This window comes from Odocoileus virginianus, chromosome 12 (genome assembly GCF_023699985.2).
Source record: "Odocoileus virginianus isolate 20LAN1187 ecotype Illinois chromosome 12, Ovbor_1.2, whole genome shotgun sequence".
NCBI lineage: Eukaryota > Metazoa > Chordata > Mammalia > Artiodactyla > Cervidae > Odocoileus > Odocoileus virginianus.
Window position 1 is genome coordinate 32,979,791 of NC_069685.1, and position 19,718 is coordinate 32,999,508.

At 34.6% G+C, this 19,718-nt stretch overlaps 1 protein-coding gene and 1 non-coding gene across 8 annotated transcripts in view; one reads left to right on the plus strand and one right to left on the minus strand.

The window, feature by feature from the left end:
- BLTP1 (bridge-like lipid transfer protein family member 1) overlaps positions 1–19,718 on the minus strand; it is a 198,188-nt gene that overhangs the window by 61,433 nt on the left and 117,037 nt on the right. For 6 of the 7 annotated variants that reach the window (XM_070474895.1, XM_070474897.1, XM_070474894.1 and 3 more), the window contains exons 46-52: positions 17,593–17,768; positions 14,518–15,224; positions 13,862–14,101; positions 13,271–13,364; positions 11,306–11,356; positions 7,614–7,820; positions 5,662–5,900 (exon numbers count right to left, since the gene is read on the minus strand). In XM_070474895.1, the coding sequence (XP_070330996.1) occupies positions 5,662–5,900; positions 7,614–7,820; positions 11,306–11,356; positions 13,271–13,364; positions 13,862–14,101; positions 14,518–15,224; positions 17,593–17,768 (1,714 nt within the window). The remainder of the gene's footprint in view (positions 1–5,661; positions 5,901–7,613; positions 7,821–11,305; positions 11,357–13,270; positions 13,365–13,861; positions 14,102–14,517; positions 15,225–17,592; positions 17,769–19,718) is intronic. The other variant, XM_070474896.1, reaches the window with a different exon arrangement.
- Positions 9,607–9,679, plus strand: TRNAF-GAA (transfer RNA phenylalanine (anticodon GAA)). The gene has a single exon. It is a non-coding gene; the product is annotated as a tRNA-Phe (tRNA).

A 19,718-nucleotide genomic window follows, 5' to 3' on the forward strand; every position in this document is an offset into this window, starting at 1 on the left:
ATGATGAACAGAGTGCCTGAAGACCTATGGACTGAGGTTTGTGACACTGTACAAGAGGCAGTGATCAAGACCATCCCTGATAATGAGTGATGTTGAGCATCTTTTCATGTGTTGGTGGGAATGCAAACTAGTACAGCCACTATGGAGAATGGTGTGGAGATTCCTTAAAAAACTGGAAATGGAACTGCCTTATGACCCAGCAATCCCACTTCTGGGCATACACACCGAGGAAAGCAGATCTGAAAGAGACACGTGCACCCCAGTGTTCATCGCAGCACTGTTTATAATAGCCAGGACATGGAAGCAACCTAGATGCCCATCAGCAGACGAATGGATAAGAAGCTTTGGTACATATACACCACGGAATATTACTCAGCCATTAAAAAGAATTCATTTGAATCAGTTCTAATGAGATGGATGAAACTGGAGCTCATTATACAGAGTGAAGTAAGCCAGAAAGATAAAGACCAATACAGTATACTAACACATATATATGGAATTTAGAAAGATGGTAACGATAACCCTACATGCAAAACAGAAAAAGAGACACAGATATACAGAACAGACTTTTGGACTCTGTGGGAGAAGGCGAGGGTGGGATGTTTCGAGAGAACAGCATCGAAACATGTATATTATCTATAGTGAAACAGATCACCAGCCCAGGTTGGATGCATGAGACAAGCGCTCACGGCTGGTGCACTGGGAAGACCCAGAGGGATGGGATGGGGAGGGCAGGGATCGGGATGGGGAACACATGTAAATCCATGGCTGATTCATGTCAAAGTATGGCAGAAACCACTACAATACTGTAAAGTAATTAGCCTCCAACTAATAAAAATGAATGAAAAAAAATTTAAAAAAAAAGACCATCCCCAAGAAAAGGAAATGCAAAAAGGCAAAATGGTTGTCTAAGGAGGTCTTACAAATAGCTAAGAAAAGAAAAGATGCAATAGGCAAAGGAGAAAAGGAAAGATAGTCCCATTTAAATGCAGAGTTCCAAAGAATAGCAAGGAGAGATAAGAAAGCCTTCCTCAGTGATCAATGCAAAGAAATAGAGGAAAACAACAGAATGGGAAAGACCAGAAATCTCTTCAAGAAAATTAGAGATACCAAGGGAACATTTCATGCAAAGACGTACACAATAAAGGACAGAAATGGTATGGACCTAACAGAAGCAGAAGATATTAAGAGGTGGCAAGAATACACAGAAGAACTATACAAAAAACATATTCATGACCCAGATAACCGTGATGGTATGATCACTCACCTAGACCCAGATATCCTGGAATGTGAAGTCAAGTGGGCCTTAGAAAGCATCACTGTAAGAACAAAACTAGTGTAGGTGATGGAATTCCAGTTGAGCTATTTCAATTCCTAAAAGATGATGCTGTGAAAGTGCTGCACTCAATATGCCAGCAAGTTTGGAAAACTCAGCCGTGGCCACAGGACTGGAAAAGGTCAGTTTTCATTCCGATCCCAAAGAAAGACAATGCCAAAGAATGTCCAAACTACTGCACAATTGCACTCATCTCACATGCTAGCAAAAAATGCTCAAAATTCTCCAAACTAGGCTTCAACAGTACGTGGACTTTCAGATGTTCAAGCTGGTTTTGGAAAAGGCAGAGGAACCAGAGACCAAATTGCCAACATCCTCTGGATCATTGAAAAAAAAAAAGAGAGTCTCAGAAAAACATCTATTTTTGCTTTATTGACTATGCCAAAGCCTTTGACTATGTGGATCACAACAAACTGTGGAAAACTCTTCAAGAGATGGGAATACCAGACCACCTGACCTGCCTCCTGAGAAATCTGTATGCAGTTCAAGAAGCAACAGTTAGAACCATACATGGAGCAACCGACTGGCTCCAAATCGGGAAAGGAGTACATCAAGGCTGTATACTTTCACTCTGGTTATTTACCTTATATGCAGAGTACATCATGAGAAATGCTGGGCTGGATGAAACACAAGCTGGAATCAAGATTGCCGGGAGAAGTATCAATAACCTCAGATATGCAGAAGACACCACCCTTATAGCAGAAATGAAGAACTAAAGAGCTTCTTGATGAGAGTGAAACAGGAGAGTGAAAAAGTTGGCTTAAAATTCAACATTCAGAAAACTAAGTCATGGCATCTGGTCCCATCACTTCATGGCAAATAGATGGGGAAACAATGGAAACAGTGGCTGACTTTATTTTCTTGGGCTCCAATATCACTGCAGGTAGTGACTGAAGCCATGAAATTAAAAGACGCTTGTTCCTTGGAAGAAAAGCTAAGACCAACCTAGACAGCATATTAAAAAGCAGAGACATTGCTTTGCCAACAAAAGTCTGTCTACTCAAAGCTATGGTTTTTCCAGTAATCATGTATGGATGTGAGAGTTGGAATACAAAGAAAACTGAGCACCAAAGAATTGATGCTTTTGAACTGTGGTGTCAGACTCTTGAGAGTCCTTGGACTGCAAGGAGATCCAGCCAGTTCATCCTAAAGGAGATCAGTCCTGAGTATTCACTGGAAGGACTGATGTTGAAGCTGAAACTCCAATACGTTGGCCACCTAATGCCAAGAATTGACTCATAGGAAAAGACCCTGATGCTGGGAAATATTGAGGGCAGGAGGAGAAGGCATAGACAAAGGATGAGATGGTTGTATGGCATCATCAACTCTATGGACATGAGTTTGAGTAAGCTCTGTGAGCTGGTGATGGACATGGAGGCCTGGTGTGCTGCAGGCCATGGGGTTGCAAAGAGTAGGACATGACTAAGCGACTGAACTGAACTGATTCACATAAGTGTATATATGTTTTTTAACTATTAATGGAATTTATAATGTTAATAGAATAAGAGATAAATATTTTAACAGATTGAAAAAAGTATCCAATAATAAGGATTCACAAATTATTCATAGAAACTCAGCACACTAGAATAAAAGTAGATTTTCTTAACCTGATAAAAACAACCCAACAAAAACATATAGCCAACATTATATTCACTGGTGAAATATTCCCTTAAAAAATGGCAGTAAGACAAGGACACACACAATATCCCTTATATTGAACATTGTAGTAGAGGCAAAATGAGATAAGAAAAATAAATGGCATTAAGACTGGAAAGGAAGATACAAAAGTAGTGTTTGCAAATGTATAAACATTTACTTAGGAAATTTAAAGAAATTTATTAGTAATAATAAAATAGTTTAACATGATTTCTGAGTTTAAAAGTTAACATGATCAAGGAGATTTGTACATACCACCAATAGTTTAAAATGCCGTTTTATAAAATATACCACTTGTAATAATGACAATAACATAATGTACCTAGGTATCTAAAGTAAATATACATATCTTACAAAAAATATATAAAACCCTTAGGCCAAAAAATTATAAACTTTATAGAAAACCACTGAAGACGATCTAAAGAAACAGAAAGATAGAAATATGAAGCAACAAGAAGGTTAAATACTGTATCAGTTGTTATTAATACCTTAAATTCTATCCCAAGTAAGTCTATAGATTTAATTACACATTGTTATAAAAATCCAAACAGGCTTTTTCAAGGAACTAGGCAAACTGACTCTAAAATGTATATAAAGAAGCAAAAAAGCAAAAACAACCATGACAACCTCTAAAAAAGGAAAAGTCAGATATTAGTATGATACTGGTGCAAACAGGCCACTGAGGCATAATAGAGATCCCTGAACCAGACACCCATATACATAAACACTTAATAGATGACAAAGTTGAAATACCACTGAAAAAAAGGACAGAATAGTCAATACATGATGCTGAGATAACTGGTTATGTATATTACTCCATACCAAATTAAAAGAAAAAAATACTCAATTCGTTACAGATTAGGAACTTAAAATATGAAAAGCAAAACTTGGTTTAATAGGAAATACAAGAGAATGTTTTCATGATCCTGGTTAACAGAAGTATTTCAAGACATAAAAATACACAACAAAACAAGAAAATATCGGTAAATTCAATTACATTAAAATTGAAGAATATCTGTTGATCAAAAGACCAAAAATTGAAATAAACTTTTGAGTAACAATATATACTGAACACGTAACATCAAAGGTTTAATATACAAAATGTACAAAGAATTCCTATAGCCAAGAAAAGTACAAATGATCCAATGGTAAAATGGGCAAAAAACAAACAAGTACCTTCAACAGGTGTTCATGTAAGAAAATATAAGCATTTCTTATGTGTGCTGTGCTAAGTCACTTCAGTCGTGTCTGACCCTTGTGAGACCCTATTGACGGTAGCCCGCCAGGCTCCTCTGTCCATGGAGTTCTCCAGGCAAGAATAATGGAGTGGGTTGCCATGCCCTCCTCTAGGGGGTCTCCTGACTCAGGGATTGAATCTACGTCCCTTATGTCTCCTGCAATGGCAGGAAGTTTCTTTACCACTAGCTCCACCTGGGAAGCTCCTAAGGATTTCTTAATCATATTTAAAACTTCAGCTCCATTAATAATTATAGAAACATAAATTAAAACCATGAGATACCATTTTACATTTACCAGACAGAAATAATTTTAAAGTCAGATGATACTGAGTGTTGGCAAGGATGTGGACACTGGGAACTCTCATCCAATACTGGTGGACACAAGCATTGCAGAAAACAGTTTTGCATTTCCTCATAAAACTGAAGATGTGTTTACCCTACAACCTAGCTGTACCACTCCTAAGTAAATACCCTTGAGAAACTCTTGCACTTGTGCATCAGAAGATGTGTTTGAGAATAAATGTAACAGCAAAAATGTAAAATGAGCCAAATGTCCATCAATAGCGGAATGGATATGTAAACTGTGATATAATCACTTAATGGACTATTATATTTCACTGAAAATGAATGAACCAAAGAACATGAATGGATAAATCTTAAAAAAAAATGTATAACAAAAAAATTCCCAGTTAAAATATTCATTAGTGGGACTTCATGTGAATAAAGTTTAAAACAGGCAACAACAACTTAGAATCACTTATGAGTCTATCAAGAAAAGCAAAAGAAATGGGTAACAGAAAATTCATGATAGTAGTTATTTTGCCAAGCAATCATGGGGAATATTATCTGGCAGTAATAATATTTCCTGAAGGAGCATTCAAAGTTTTGGTAATGTTTTAATTCTTAGAATATGCATTGGGTTGGTGAGTTTATAGTTGTTTAAACTGTATGTATATAATCAGCACACTTACAAAAGCATAGGATACATTTCAGAAGAAAATACAATAGCAAAGTGCTTTTGGAGAGGATACATAAGGATCACAAAACCTTATAAAGTAGCTATTTTGAAGAAGTCAAATAACCTCCAATTAAAGCTAAACATACTCAATGTGAAAATAAACCAAGTTATTCAGGTTACAGGAACCTAGCAAATGTAAAAATGTGTTCAACTTAAGTGGGAAATGGTCTCTAAATAGTGGATAACTCTGAAGACTTCAAAGAGAACAGGGTCCATGATGGTCACTCAATGAAGTGTGTTGCTATTTTCACTTGACTGAATGAAACACACGGTTAATGTAATTTAAAAGTGTTTTGATTAAAATTATTTAAATTTTCACATAAATCTATAAAACCAAATTTGCCTTTTACCAAAATATTACTAATACTCAAATCCACTCAAATTGTAAGAATGAATTCAAACATCAGTGTTACCTGTCATTCCGTGGCTTCTCATTCGTCCCATCTTGTACTCTGCTTTCAGAGATGGCAAAAGTGCTGCTCCGATGGCTATACCATCTAACATGGCACTGAACTTAAGGACGATAGGCTTCTTCTCTAAACCTTCTGGTAGTTGAGGAAATTCATTTGTTTCAATAGGAGTTTGATTAACACTTGTTGGGGTTTTTTCAGAAGGTAGGGGGGTTGCAATATCTTCTTTTACAGGCTGTGGGCTATAAAGCAAAAAGAAAGTTAAAAAGGTGAAAAAGGGACGCAAACAGAACAGCTACTAAGATTTAAATTGTATAAAAAATAGAAATTGTATAAAATTGGAATTCTCAATGAAAAATAGCAAAAATGAACTGTGAACACGTTTTCTTTCCAATACCAGATCATATTAAGTCTTCCTCAAACAACCACTGAAAAATGATGATCTGGAAAAGTAAACAAGAAGTAACAACAATATAAACTGTATGTTAAGGCTGCCCCAAGGTCATTCATATCATTAATGTGAAACCAGAAGTTTGTCTGATTCCAGATTCTATGACTTAACCATCATGCAATTCTGTTGATATAATAGTATTACTATTATTTGCCACTATTATCACTACCACTGTGAATAATAATAACTAATATCAACAAAAACAAATAATAGTTATTTGAGTGCTTCCTATGTGCCAGGTACTATTCTTAGTGCCTTCTGCATTTCATATCCTTTATTCATCTAACAAAATCCTGTGAGTAGGTACTATTATCTTCATTTTACCAATGAGGAAGCATAGCTATGAAGTTGTAAAATCAGTTTTGAATTCAATCAGTCTGACTCTGGGCTTCCCTGGTGGCTCAGTGGTAAAGAACTCTCCTGCCAGTGCAGGAGATGTGAGTTCAATCCCTGGGTCGGGGAGATCCCCTGGAGAAGGAAATGGAAACCCACTCCAGTACTCTTGCCTGGAAAATGCCATGGACAGAAGGACCCTGGCAGGCTACAGTTGTGTCTGCAAAGAATTGGACATGACTGAGGGACTGAGCACACACGCAGTTTGACTCTAGAGTCTTGTTTTTTCTAACTATTCCACTCTGTTTGCCAATATATTCTAATAAGAAAAAATTCCTTAGAGAATTTTATAACTAAGACTCATATATACATTCTGGATTTAATATTCCAGTGGCAGGAAAAACATGTGAATTATTACTACATAATCAACTAGACATAAATTAATACTACATCAGAATTTAAAGATCAAGATAGAACTGGAAAAAAAATCACTGCTTTAAGCCACCATCAAAAAATACACTAATGTCTTTCTGCCTTATAGACTAGGATAAAAGAAAATGTAACAAGGCAAACTTTTACCTTTTACTTAAATTTTTATTAGTTATTCATTAGTTACAGCTTTGGAGACCAGGAAAAGAGCTCAGCAGTACAAACCCTGGGTAAAGGTTACTCTGCAGAAGTCCCATTCACTGTCTTTTAAAATATGTAGATGGCACCATCAAATCCTTCTTTGAACCACATACAAGAATTTCATATGAAGGACAGCACAAAACCATGCATGAGACATAAATGGCCCTGCAACTTTATAAATCTATGTAGTCACAAATTTCAATGAAATTAAAGGAAATAAAGATTGTTACAGTCCTAGAATTTTTCAGTTTGCCTTTTAGTAGTACCTCTTTATAATGTCCACTAATCCTTAGGCTCTCCTAAGCTTTACTGATACAATATGAAAGACTGACAATTGCATCTGTAACACACTACTTCAATAATACACACTACTTCAATATGATTCTTCCACAATCATGTTTAGCTACTTTTCACTCGCCCCACTATCCATAATAATCACTACTCTAGATGTAACCTCTGTCTTCCTCCAAACTATTGTTAACACAGGAAAAAATGACATGAAATACTATTCAGAATCACAAAACTTGAATAAATAACTTACGCTGTAGAAGGCTGTCTGATGAGATCTGAGATCTGCTTAGATAGTTGGTGAGAACTTCGAACCATCATGCTGTGCAAGGTGGCAGGGTGCTGGGGAATATTGATGCTGATAGCTCCTACTTTGAACACGGCGGCATTGTTAGTCTTCAGTCCCCTCTGGGCACTGTAGAGGGCTTGGGACTTGGCAATACTACATTTCACTACAGTTCTATTAATAGAGAAGGAGGATCATTAAAATATGGTCAAATAAAGAGAAATTTTGAAAATGTATTTTGAGAGAAAGACAAATGCATTTAAATCATTTATTGAAGTAAATAAGATTTTTCATGCATTTAAATCATACTGAATAAATAATATCTTCTAAAATTACTGACATATATTTTATTCTATTTGTACGGAATATTATTCTATTTCTTTAATAAAGAGTTGACAGAAGAATATATGTATGTGCTTACATGGAAGAGAATGAACACTGACATATTACACATATACAACATAAAATTCCATTTTTATTTTTCCCCATTCAGAACTCCATTTTTCTTCAGCTTATTTCAGGCATCTCTACAACCACTAAGAAAATATAGATAGTGAACTTCAAAAGGAAGAAAAACACCATACCTCTTAAAATCTAATCAGTCAAAGAAATTAATCTTATAGTCACCTAATAAGTTAAAAGAAATTAATGAAAGATGAAATTCAACTTGCATTTTCCATTTTTTTAATTTTCAGTGAGCAGCAAAGAAATGATAGAAGTCCAATTCATGAAGAGTAACTACTACTTAGGTAAAAATTAGGAAGTTTTACTGGTACAGATATAAAATAGAAATTACTGGTACAGATATAAAACAGAAATAGTCTTTTTTGGTTTCTTGTCTTTTTCCTTCCAATACCTAGGACAATGCTTTGAACATGGCAGACACTCACTGAATTTTGTGAAATAAATGAGCAGAAAGAAGTACAGCAGAATGACTCAACACTACAACTGTGAGATTCCACAGAAAGCATGTTGTGAAAATCAAGTATGTAAAAGTCAGGATGAGGCAGTCTTGACACATATGACAGAAAGATGCATGTCAATGAACTACACCACTAAAGGCCCTGTAATAAAATGAAAGCTTAACATAAATGTTATCTTTCAAATGGACAAAGGATGCTTGAGAACAAATTAAGCAAAACACACAAAGTACAAACTTCATATTAACTACAGATCAGTTCACACACATTTATCTCTACTTAGGCTACAAAGGATTCATTGAGAATTATAGTCTCAAGGCTCTAAGCAATCAATGCATTTCATTTAACTTATATTAGAATAAATCTTGAGAAGCATAAGAGTGGTTCTATCAGAAGTTTTGATTATTTACAGATAGTGAAATCCAGGTAATATACTAACTCCAAAAATGATTACTACAGAACTATATCTGCCTTCTTCTTCAAAGGAAACTACTTTCAAAGACTATCACTGATTAGAGAAAGGAAAAAAGTAATCTATGGAACTGTTCTAACCAGAATGATGGTAGATTCTAGAATGCTGACTAGTTACTGAATTTTGAGTCTTAACTATTCTAATAATAAAAAGATTCCATTTTAAAATCAATTTCAACATAAGCCAAAACACTTAGATGATGCTAAAATGCAAAGGACTTTATACTTGTGAATAGCATTCACTGCTTGAATAAAATAGGCATAAATTTAAAAAAAAAGCATAAATTTACAAAGAAGTCATCATGACAGTCAAGAAATTCTACACTTATTTTACTATTTTACTTTTATAATCTATAGAAGTCTCCTTTAATGTTACTTTTGATTATATTAGCCTATACACAACACTTGATTTTCAATTATACACCAAATGTTAGACTAGAAAGCGCTGACTACTCTGCTACTGCAGATCTGTGGTATTACCAGTGGAAACTGTGATGTTAAGAACTTCAAGGACTCTGTTGCCCAACTCCAGAGGGCTTCATTTAATTTACAGCCTCATTGTCTCTACCTCCCTGGTGGCTCAGAGGTTAAAGCATCTGCCTGAAGTGCAGGAGACCCGGGTTCAATCCCTGAGTCAGGAAGATCCCCTGGAGAAGGAAATGGCAACCCACTCCAGTATTCTTGCCTGGAGAATCCCATGGAGGGAGGAGCCTGGTGGGCTACAGTCCACAGGGGTCACAAAGAATTGGACATGACTGAATGACTTCACTTTGATACTTTGACTCACTTTATCTCTATCTCCAACCCTACCCTACTTCCTTGATCCATGCAGGCCTAAACTTCAGGGGCCTGAAAAGGAAGGCACCCTGAGCCATGCTGCCTGCCTCAATTCAGTTTTGCCTGAAAATCTCTACAGTGGGGGCAGAGAATGTTATGATCACATATTATCTAGTTATCTATTAAAAATCACTGGAACTTTCTTTCCTACTTGGCAGTTGTACTTTATATGTTAACTCTCTGAACAGGAAGGCCTGAAAAAGGAGGGAGCAGGCCTATAAAGTGATATTATGATAGGAACTACCTATTATTTCCTTACCGTTCCATCTCTGAAACCTAACATAGTGTGCAGACAATAATTTGTAACCTAGAAACCTAGTCAGGTGGATGAAGATGTGATCTTCAGTCATTAAAAAGCATCCTTTCTAAAGCCATGCTTATTTTTTTGTTATACATCCAGAGAACTCAGTGATTAAAACAGAAACAACACATCTTCTCTAGCTATTACAAATACTAAAGTGGAAATTGCTATTTTTTTTATATATCTTTCAACATGATATTAATATGGAAGAGTGGTTTCCAAAAACAATCAGTTTTCTAATTTAGTATTAGTGCATTTATTCTTTATTAGGACTTTAATTGGTTGATGAAGTGATATAGATCACAGATAATCCGAAAAAAGGGTTGTTGATTGATGATATTTTGTCTATGGCCATTATCAATACACAGTGAAATAAATCTTACCAGGTATTGATAATCTTACTAGCCTGGAACAAAATATGCAGATTCAACTAAATTTATTCAGCATACTTGAAATTTATAGAAAATGTTCAAATAAATAATCAGTGCTAAGTAACATACTAAATTGTCATGGAGGTAAGATTCACATGACAAATATTTATACATAATGCTTGGTATAGCTCACTACCATAAAATATCAGATATACATAGGTAAAATCAAGCCAATCAAAAATATTAAAGTATATACAGTATAAAAGCCACATATAAAATTTGACAATAGAGCAGCAAACTCTCTACATCTTAAAGACAGAATTAGAAGGATGAGCAATGTAGATATTTTCATATATTAGTGTTTTAATAATTAGTTTTGCAAATTGTCAAAACTCTCTCACAAAGTTAAAAATTTCAGCTTCTATTATCACATCCAATATTAACGAGGATCTGTGATAATATAAATTTCAATATTAACAGGTCTTAAAAGAGTACAAAGCAACATACAACTACAATTTTCAATATTTCAACAATAATAAAACAAGGTATGAATTACCAAAAAGGTAGTTCTTACCTGTGTGTTTTTCATGAATATTAGCAAATCGTATAATCTATGAAAGGATCTATATTAAAGCTACAAAATAATAACTAACCTACATACATTCACAGCCATGCAGATAAATATTAATATTTTATCTCTAAAACTATCCAATACAATGTTAATCACAAAGTCCATGAAAAAGAATAATAATGACATACAGAAACTCTTGTTTGGCTGTGCTTGTAGGAGATGTAGGAAAATCCTCCAGTCTACAGATGAAGATTCAAGAGAAAGCAGGAAAACAAAAGGAAGCAAATAAACATTCATGCATAAATTAGTTACAATATGACCAATCATCTGGAAAGCTTTTATTTCCCATTTAAAAAATTTTCACTTGAAGAACTTTTTCAACTTTTTTTGAAGTTCCATTTCCTTTTAATTGAAACTAGAAATGAAAACCCAAAGAATAAACCCAGAAAGTCTTATTAACACTATTAGAGTTTGGCAGCGGGTAATAAGTAAAGTTTTACCTTTTTAATTAAAAAGTTAAGGGATCTTGGTTTGACCTCTTTTTTTAAAGGCAAAAAAATTTCAACTAACACTTAAAATTATTTTATAAATCTGTTCTGCAAATTTAGAGACTATTTGAAGCCTTCTCTTAGATAATGGAGGTAAGAGTTTTGAGAGGATGGAGTAAATAAAACACAGGAGACATTTAAAGAAATTTGTGGTACTTCTGAATAGGTTAAAGTAACCATGATACTTTGAATTCAGAGTCAACAAAGGAATCATGAAACCCAAGTCTGTGGTGACTTTCTTTGAAGCATCATAGTGAGGTAGAAGGTGTGGAGATTCAGGCACCTCTTCTTACTGACTGTATGACTTTAAGCATTTTAGGAAAACACTCTGATCTTTCCAAATCTCGATTTATTATTCTGTACAGTGGGGATAAAACTGTCCCAGTTAGTAGGATTGTAGTGAGGATTAAATAATGTATATGAGGTTCCTGTTCCACAATAGATGCTCCTTTAGACTGTAATTATTACATAATAATACCCCTCCTCCCACTCTGAATAGTCAAAAAATATCTATCTCACAACTACTGGAATTTCTGGTCTTTAGAATGCCAGCTTAGGAAATGTGATCTGGACCATTTAAGCAGCAATAATGAAATATACTCTTTGGTTCTAGATACACAAGTCAAAACTGCCCCAGCAAGATTTACACATTCATTTCAGGAAATGTTCCCCAAGACAGTCATCATATTACCCATGTATGAAATGTCATGAATAGACCTGTAATGAGTCAATTTATGACTAATATTTAATTTTTATAACATTGAACTAGATCCTCTATTTTGTCAGTATTTAGCATGATAGATGCTTTAAGGGACAATAGTAGGACATTAGTTACTAAAAATGAGCAAATTCTCAGAATCTGACTAAATTATCAAAATACAATTTGTAGTTATAGCATAAAACTGCTCCACTGAAAGGAAGTTAGGAATGAAGGTATATATTCCCAAGTGTATGAGCAAAGTCAATGGTTAAATGTATTGACAACCAATTAGTGATCTAAATATCATGTATAAAGGTAATTATTATTATTAGAACAATTTTGGACAGATCCACAGAGAGAACATGAAAAGGTGAGAGCAAAGAGTCAAAAGAAAAGCAATATGGAATGGTATACTCACTGTAGAAAGCTTATTTATACTATTAGGAGGGTCTCATAGGCTTTATTGTTAAATTATTTAAATGAAAAAATGGCAAGATAAAGTTTTGAAACCCAGCATGAATACTGGGTAATGATTAGTTAGTAAAATCAAGAGACAGTCTATTTTCTGATTATAATTTTGTTTTAATTATTTATGTGAGCTCTTGCATCTTATATGTTTAACTTAAATTTACACTGTAATCATTTTTCCTGTTACACAATCTTAAAATGTACTGGCAGTCAGTTTTTTAGGGTGGCAGGACTGGCAGTAAACCAATTTTATAAAGGGAGCAAATAATTTTTCTGAAAAAATTCATTTGGTGATATTCTTAGTGATAGAATTACAGTATCTGGCAATATTACATAAATCTCAAGTCTTACTAGGTACGGGATTCATCCAATGAATTTTAAGTTTCCTCTAAACCTATAACAAACAACTTTAATAATTAAAAAAACAACACACTTACTGTATATTTGGTGTAATCCCTTCAAGCAGCACAATATTAACCCCACCAATATGAGCAGTGGCACATGTCTCAGTCATCTTTTGATGTAGAACATCTTAAAATGTGAAAAAAAAATAACTATGAATTCTGGAAATTTAGTTGCACTTCATATTAAAATTTCATTTCATCCATAATACACTCAGTGACAAAAGATAATTTTAAAGGTACAATGAAATTTAAACTATTCCAGAACAAAATTTTTAAAAATTTCCTTGAAGGTTTTTCTTTCCATCCATTCACATATACATATGTGTTATGTGTCAAAACTGGAATAATGCAAAATATGTAGTTTACTATGCCATTCATGCATTAAAGAGCCTAATGCCATTAAACAGTCCAATGACATTTTAAATCTCAGAACTAACAGCACAGAATATTTAGAAAAATTTTAAAACATTAAGAATAGGAAAAAAACTATATACACTAGCACTCTTGATCCATGTAAATGGGAAGTTCCATTTTCTGAAGAAAAATCACCACGTAGGTATTTATGAGACATGGCATTGGCTTTCTTCAGAAAAGTGGCACTCCAGTATCAGGATGTCATCATACCTTTCATTTTTTCCTTAAGTGTAAAACTGCCATGAATCCGCTTCAGTTCCGATTCCATTGTTAGCCCACCAATGTCTGCCTCCAGGTGTGTGCGGTTCACCATGCCAATCCCAAACACTATCAGAGTAACATGCTGAGGTTCAGCAGTTACCAAACTACGTTTCCTCTTAGTCACACTAGTATTGTCTTGTTCATTCTCAAACACAACTTTACATGTCGGCTCCGTGGGGCTCCGAACTCCTTTAAGTGAATGGAAATATATGGGCTTAGATACTGCAAAATGGAAGGACATTACCTTGTTTTTCTTTCCTTCACACTCCACACTAGCCCTCTTTGTCCTCTTCTCCACCAAAACGATTTTTGAAAATTTCCACCATTCTCCCATGGTCATATTTAGAGGACTCAGGTATTTGAAAGCAGGTCTGTCTGAATTCTTTAAGAGCTGACTGTGTAAAAGTTAGAAAGGATGGGGAAAGGGGCAGTAGAATATCTGATCACCATCACTATTCTCTCTCCTTGGGTGACTGCCAACTCCTATCATTCAATTATCCACTTATTATAACAATAAGAATACATGGTGAATAACCTGTCTTTTTTCTTTTTTTTAGTATTACTGCTGTTCTAAACAGATTTTTAAATATAAAAATATCCATTACCTGCTGGTCCAAATGTTTCTGAAGATTTTTCCAGTATTCCTGTTGGATCAGAGATAAGTGAATAGAAGTTAAGCAATTTATACATATTCTGCCAGCACTCAGCTGAAGGCTCACTTTGTTCTGATACTGTAATTGAATCAGAGTCATCCATGTGGATAGTCATATGATCCACCACGTCTTTTGAACCTTTCCTAGACACTTTTGAAGTTCTTCTTTCAGATCTTCCTAATGAATTTTTGTTTCGAGACTCCTTTTTGTTATTCTCATTGTTGGTCCGTTTGTTCTTTGTATTATTTACTCTATTGCCACCGTTAAGACTTCCCCTAGAACTGCGGCTGAAGTCGGATGAGCGGAAGTCCCGGTGTTTTCTGGTTTTGAAAGTAGGTGTTGGGGAAGCTGATCCAGCTGTATATCTGCTAAGTTTAATGTCAGTCTGAGTCGCTTTGATGTCGTCTATCATTGTACTAAATTGATGAATGAGACGAACTAAAGCCATATCTACATGCTGGCTTATTGATTGACAGGAAATAGTAAAGTTGCAGTGAAAAGTATTATAATAACGCTTATTGAGATCATGAAAAGAAAGAGCACTGGTGGAGTTCTGAGGGGTGCACACGGATTTTTCCATTACAACAGCACTGATGCTAAAGGTTTCCAACATCAAGGCTGGTTTGAACTCAAGTGGAGGAAGATTCACATGGCCTTGCCTAAAAATGTGGGGGAAAAAAAAAGAAAATGACAAGGTTTTTTTCCTTTTTCCCCAGAATCATACAGTCTTTATTAACTTGTTAGCAAAATAATCTCCAAGGTGAAGTATGTTCTAAGTCAACATACTTCTTATTTTTATAAGTTGGAAACTAGGCCTTAAGTCTTCTTTCTTTATCTTATTCTACGTTGAGTCAAAATCACACGTACATACAACTCAGTAATTTTAATGATTAAAAATGGGTGGTATCTGTTAGTCACTCAGTCATAAATGGGTATTTTTCCAGAGAAGACATACAGATGGCCAGCAAGCACATGAAAATATTTTCAACATCACTGATAGAGAAATACAAATCAAAACCATGATGAGATATCACCTTATATATGTTAGAATAGCTATCATCAAAAATGTGAGAAATGACAAGTGTGGGCAAGGATGTGGAGAAAAAGGATTCTCATACACTGCTGGTGGGAATATAAATTGGTATACCACTGTGGGATACAGTATATAGAGATTCCTCCAAAAATTAAGATTAGAACTAACTTAGGATCCAGTTTTCTTACTTCTGGGTATTTTCCCAAAGAATACAAAAACACTACTTCTAAAAGATATATGTACCTCTATATTCATCACAGCATTATTTACAATGGCCAAGATATGAAAACAACTTAAGTGCCCACCAGTGGATGAATGGATGAAGAAAATATGACATACACACAAAGTGCACACACACATACTACTACTCAGCATAAAAAAGATGGGGTCCTTGTCCTCTGCAACAATGTGGATGGAACTTGATGGCATTACGCTAAGTGAAGTAAGTCAAAAAGAAAGACAAATACAGTATGATTTCACTTACATGTGAAATATAAAAAACAAAAACCAAATAATAAGATAAATAACCAAACCAAACCAAACACACATACAGATACAAAGAACAGAGCAGTGGTTACCAGACAGGTAGAGCCTGAGGTAAGGGAGGGGAGAACAAAATGAGTAAGGGAACTCAAATGTATGATGACAAAAGGAAACTAATCTTTTGGTAGCAAGGAGAAACAGAATGTTGTACACATTTATATGTATGTATATATAATGTTATAAATCAATATTAACTCAATAAAAATAAGTTTTTAAAAAGTAAATGGAGTTATAAAAGAAAACAACTGAGTATGAAAATGTTGGTACTTCGATCTAGAAACTCTAGATATGCAGCTCATGGAACCCAGAGAAGGCAAACTTACTGGTGTAAAGAAGATGTGGTTGTGATAAAAGGGATGAAGGTATCCCAAAGAAAGTGACAGGGGCTGAAAAGAACTAGTGAAGACATTTTATAACACTGGAAGTGCAAAGGTAAAACACTGGAAATTGCTTAGATGGAGTATGACATTTGCCAAAGCACAGAAAAGATGCTCCTTCTGTGTTGTAAGCTACATGATGTAAGCAGACAAGGACTATACAAATTACCCTCTAGTTTTTAAAAAAGAAAACATTTTAATTCTCAAATGTTTCAAACTGTATGCACAAAATATCAGTTTTATTATATTTTTCATTTTCCTATACATGTATAATAAATAGTAAAAGACTTTCTAACATTTTGGGAAATATTTTTCCAGGTCACAAAACAAAGGTAATTTTCCCCATTAATCTTAATAATCATTAAGGTCACTTCTGCAGTGTTTCAGCTTGCCTGGTCACTGTTGTGGTACCATACGACTGTGAATGACAAGGCTATACTCTCAACATGATGTCTACTCTGTTCTTAATGGAAAATACTACCTGCTACAAGTCAACTCAGAAAGAAGGTCAGGAATAAATTCTAAGAATAATATATAAAATTAACCCATAAGATCATAAAATAATACTACAACAGTAAATAAAGTATATTTATCAACATATGTGCTTTGGCTGACCCTGATACATGTATTTTCATGGCTTCCCTGGTGGCTAACTGGTAAAGATTCCACCTGCCAATGCAGAAGTCATGAGTTCAATCCCTGGGTTGAGAAGATCCCCTAGAGAAGGAAATGGCAACTTACCCCAGTATTCGTGCCGGGGGAAGGCCATGGACAAGGAGCCTGGAAGGCTATGGTCCATGGGGTCGCAAAAGAGACACAACTTAGCAACTAAACAACACCATACATGTACTAACATCTTACAGAAATATACCTAAAAATAGGTCTCACAACCTAGTGGTAAAATCAACAAATTATTAAGAAAATATGGCTACTATTTCTGTTAAGTGGAAGTTATCTTGTCATTAGGCTATTAAAATTACTTCCACATAAGCACTAGAAGAAAGCAAAGTTAAAAAGCAGATATTATAACTTTTGTACAAATTTTTACATAAAACCAATAATAATGCAAGATACCTTCTTGCTCTTTTGCCTTTTCTCTCCTTGGCCGTGTCTGAATCCACAATATCTGCTCTAAGGCAGTCCAAAGTCCCTGAAAAGGAAAGGTGTTCTCCGAAGTACATTCGGTAGCAGAGTGGCATTGTGTCCTGTGACTGGATCCCTGTATGACTCAGAAGAGGTTTGAAAACAACCTAAAAGATATAGCATATTTATATTAGCTCAATTTATAATTCAACATTTACTGTGGCTATTTTTCTTACATATTATCTCAGTACATATTATTACTGTAATGTGAAGGGAAAAAAAGGCCTTGTATAATAAATATGCTCTAATTTTACTTAAAACTTAGTATTTTTGAGCACCTACTGTGTGCCACCCATCTTCAAATTAATCATAAACACAAAGTTCCTTGATTGTGCTTGAGTGAAAGTACAAGGAAAATAAAATTAGTTTATACCATTCTACTTCTTGTTTTAAAAAAGGCATGGATATCTGCTGTGTTTCCATAAATATCTGCTATAAAAGGTTCAGAAAAGAGTTTATCAATCTCCTCTGTTAATATAAAAACATTTTATATGTTGTATTTTTAATAGCTGATCTATTTTTAAATGGTATCCCTTGGTTGTAAAAGTCATTTAACATTTTCTGACAAAGAACTTTTACATTTTAAGTGTCATATATGCTGTGGAAATACATCACTCTGGCTAACTCTCTAGTTAACTGAACCTCATAGTCACTAAGTCTTAACCCAAATAAAAGCAACTCTATGTATTCACAGATCAGTAATAATAATCCTGACTACTCATTCTCTGCTGCATGGTTCCTTTTCCTTCTTCTACATCCTAAACTGCCTTCATTGACTCCCTTCTAACTCTCTTCCACCACACATTCTCTTTTCCTGAAGCTTAAAAAAAAATCTATCAAAATGGAGATGTGCCATTTTTGCAGTGAGACTCCAGTTCACATTTTCACTTGTCTCTATGTCACCTCATTTGTTTGTGCTTGGGAAGATAGGCTACTACTTCTGTGAAGGCCTGAAGGCCTAGAGTGACAGAATTCAGACAATTCACTTTACACTGGAAATTTAGGGAAAATTTTTCTCTCCCTTGTATATTTGCTTGGCATACACTTTCTTGGGTTTACTCTGTCTTGGATTTGTTCTTTCATCCCAAAGGAAACACTCTTCAAGGTTCAAGCCATCCTGCATCTTTCCTAATCTTGTTATCTGTATGCCCCCCCTAGTTAATCGTGCAAACTCACCAGTCATTTTAGTTCTTTTCTTTTCCCATCCCAGATTACCATCCTAAAAGGCTTCTTTGGCCATGGAAATAACCAATGCTTTAATTCCAAAGTTAGGCGACTTCCTTTTACTCTCATAATCTTACCTTAAACTCCTTTTCAGCAACTTCCAAGACTGCATATTACATCTTATTACCTCACTTGTTTTGCTATATCTGCTTTGGATTAATCCTCTTCTACTCCTATAGCTAAGCTAATAAGGACAACAAGAGGTTCTAAATAACTAGACTGTCAGCAGTATTTGGTAATTCTTCTGTGGATCTGTGGTGAGCTCTCTTTCAATTTCACTCCAACCTTTACATATATTTAAATCACCTTACATAGTGTTTTATTGTATTACTTAATATTACTGTCTCTGGTCAATTTTAGAGTCTTATATGTAAAATAGTATAGTTGTCTCTAAAAATGTGTATTGGATACTAATAAATACCATGAATGTTTATCCAGGCCAAAACAAACATAAAAAAATTATTTCTTCTCTCTTAAAAAAAAAAAAAAGTGAAAGAATCCCTAAAAATTAATCCAAGGTATTGAAGAAGTAAACCTCAAAAAAGTTTAGAAGTGCCTGACACATTTCTTAATGTAAGTCACCTCCTACTGTGATAGAAAACTGAGGCTGTGAATTTGCAAACTTACCAGTACATTTATGAATTGTCCATACTGCCTTCCCAAACATTCTCAGGGGAAAAAGTACATTTTATGTCAAAAACTTATCTCTCTCTATAAAGGATTCTAAATTCCAACACTTCTCATCCTTTTCTGAATCTTTCTCTATCAGTTTGCCATTAAAAAAATTTTTTTTTTATTTAGAACTCTCTTAATTCATCCTAAGTAAAAAATAT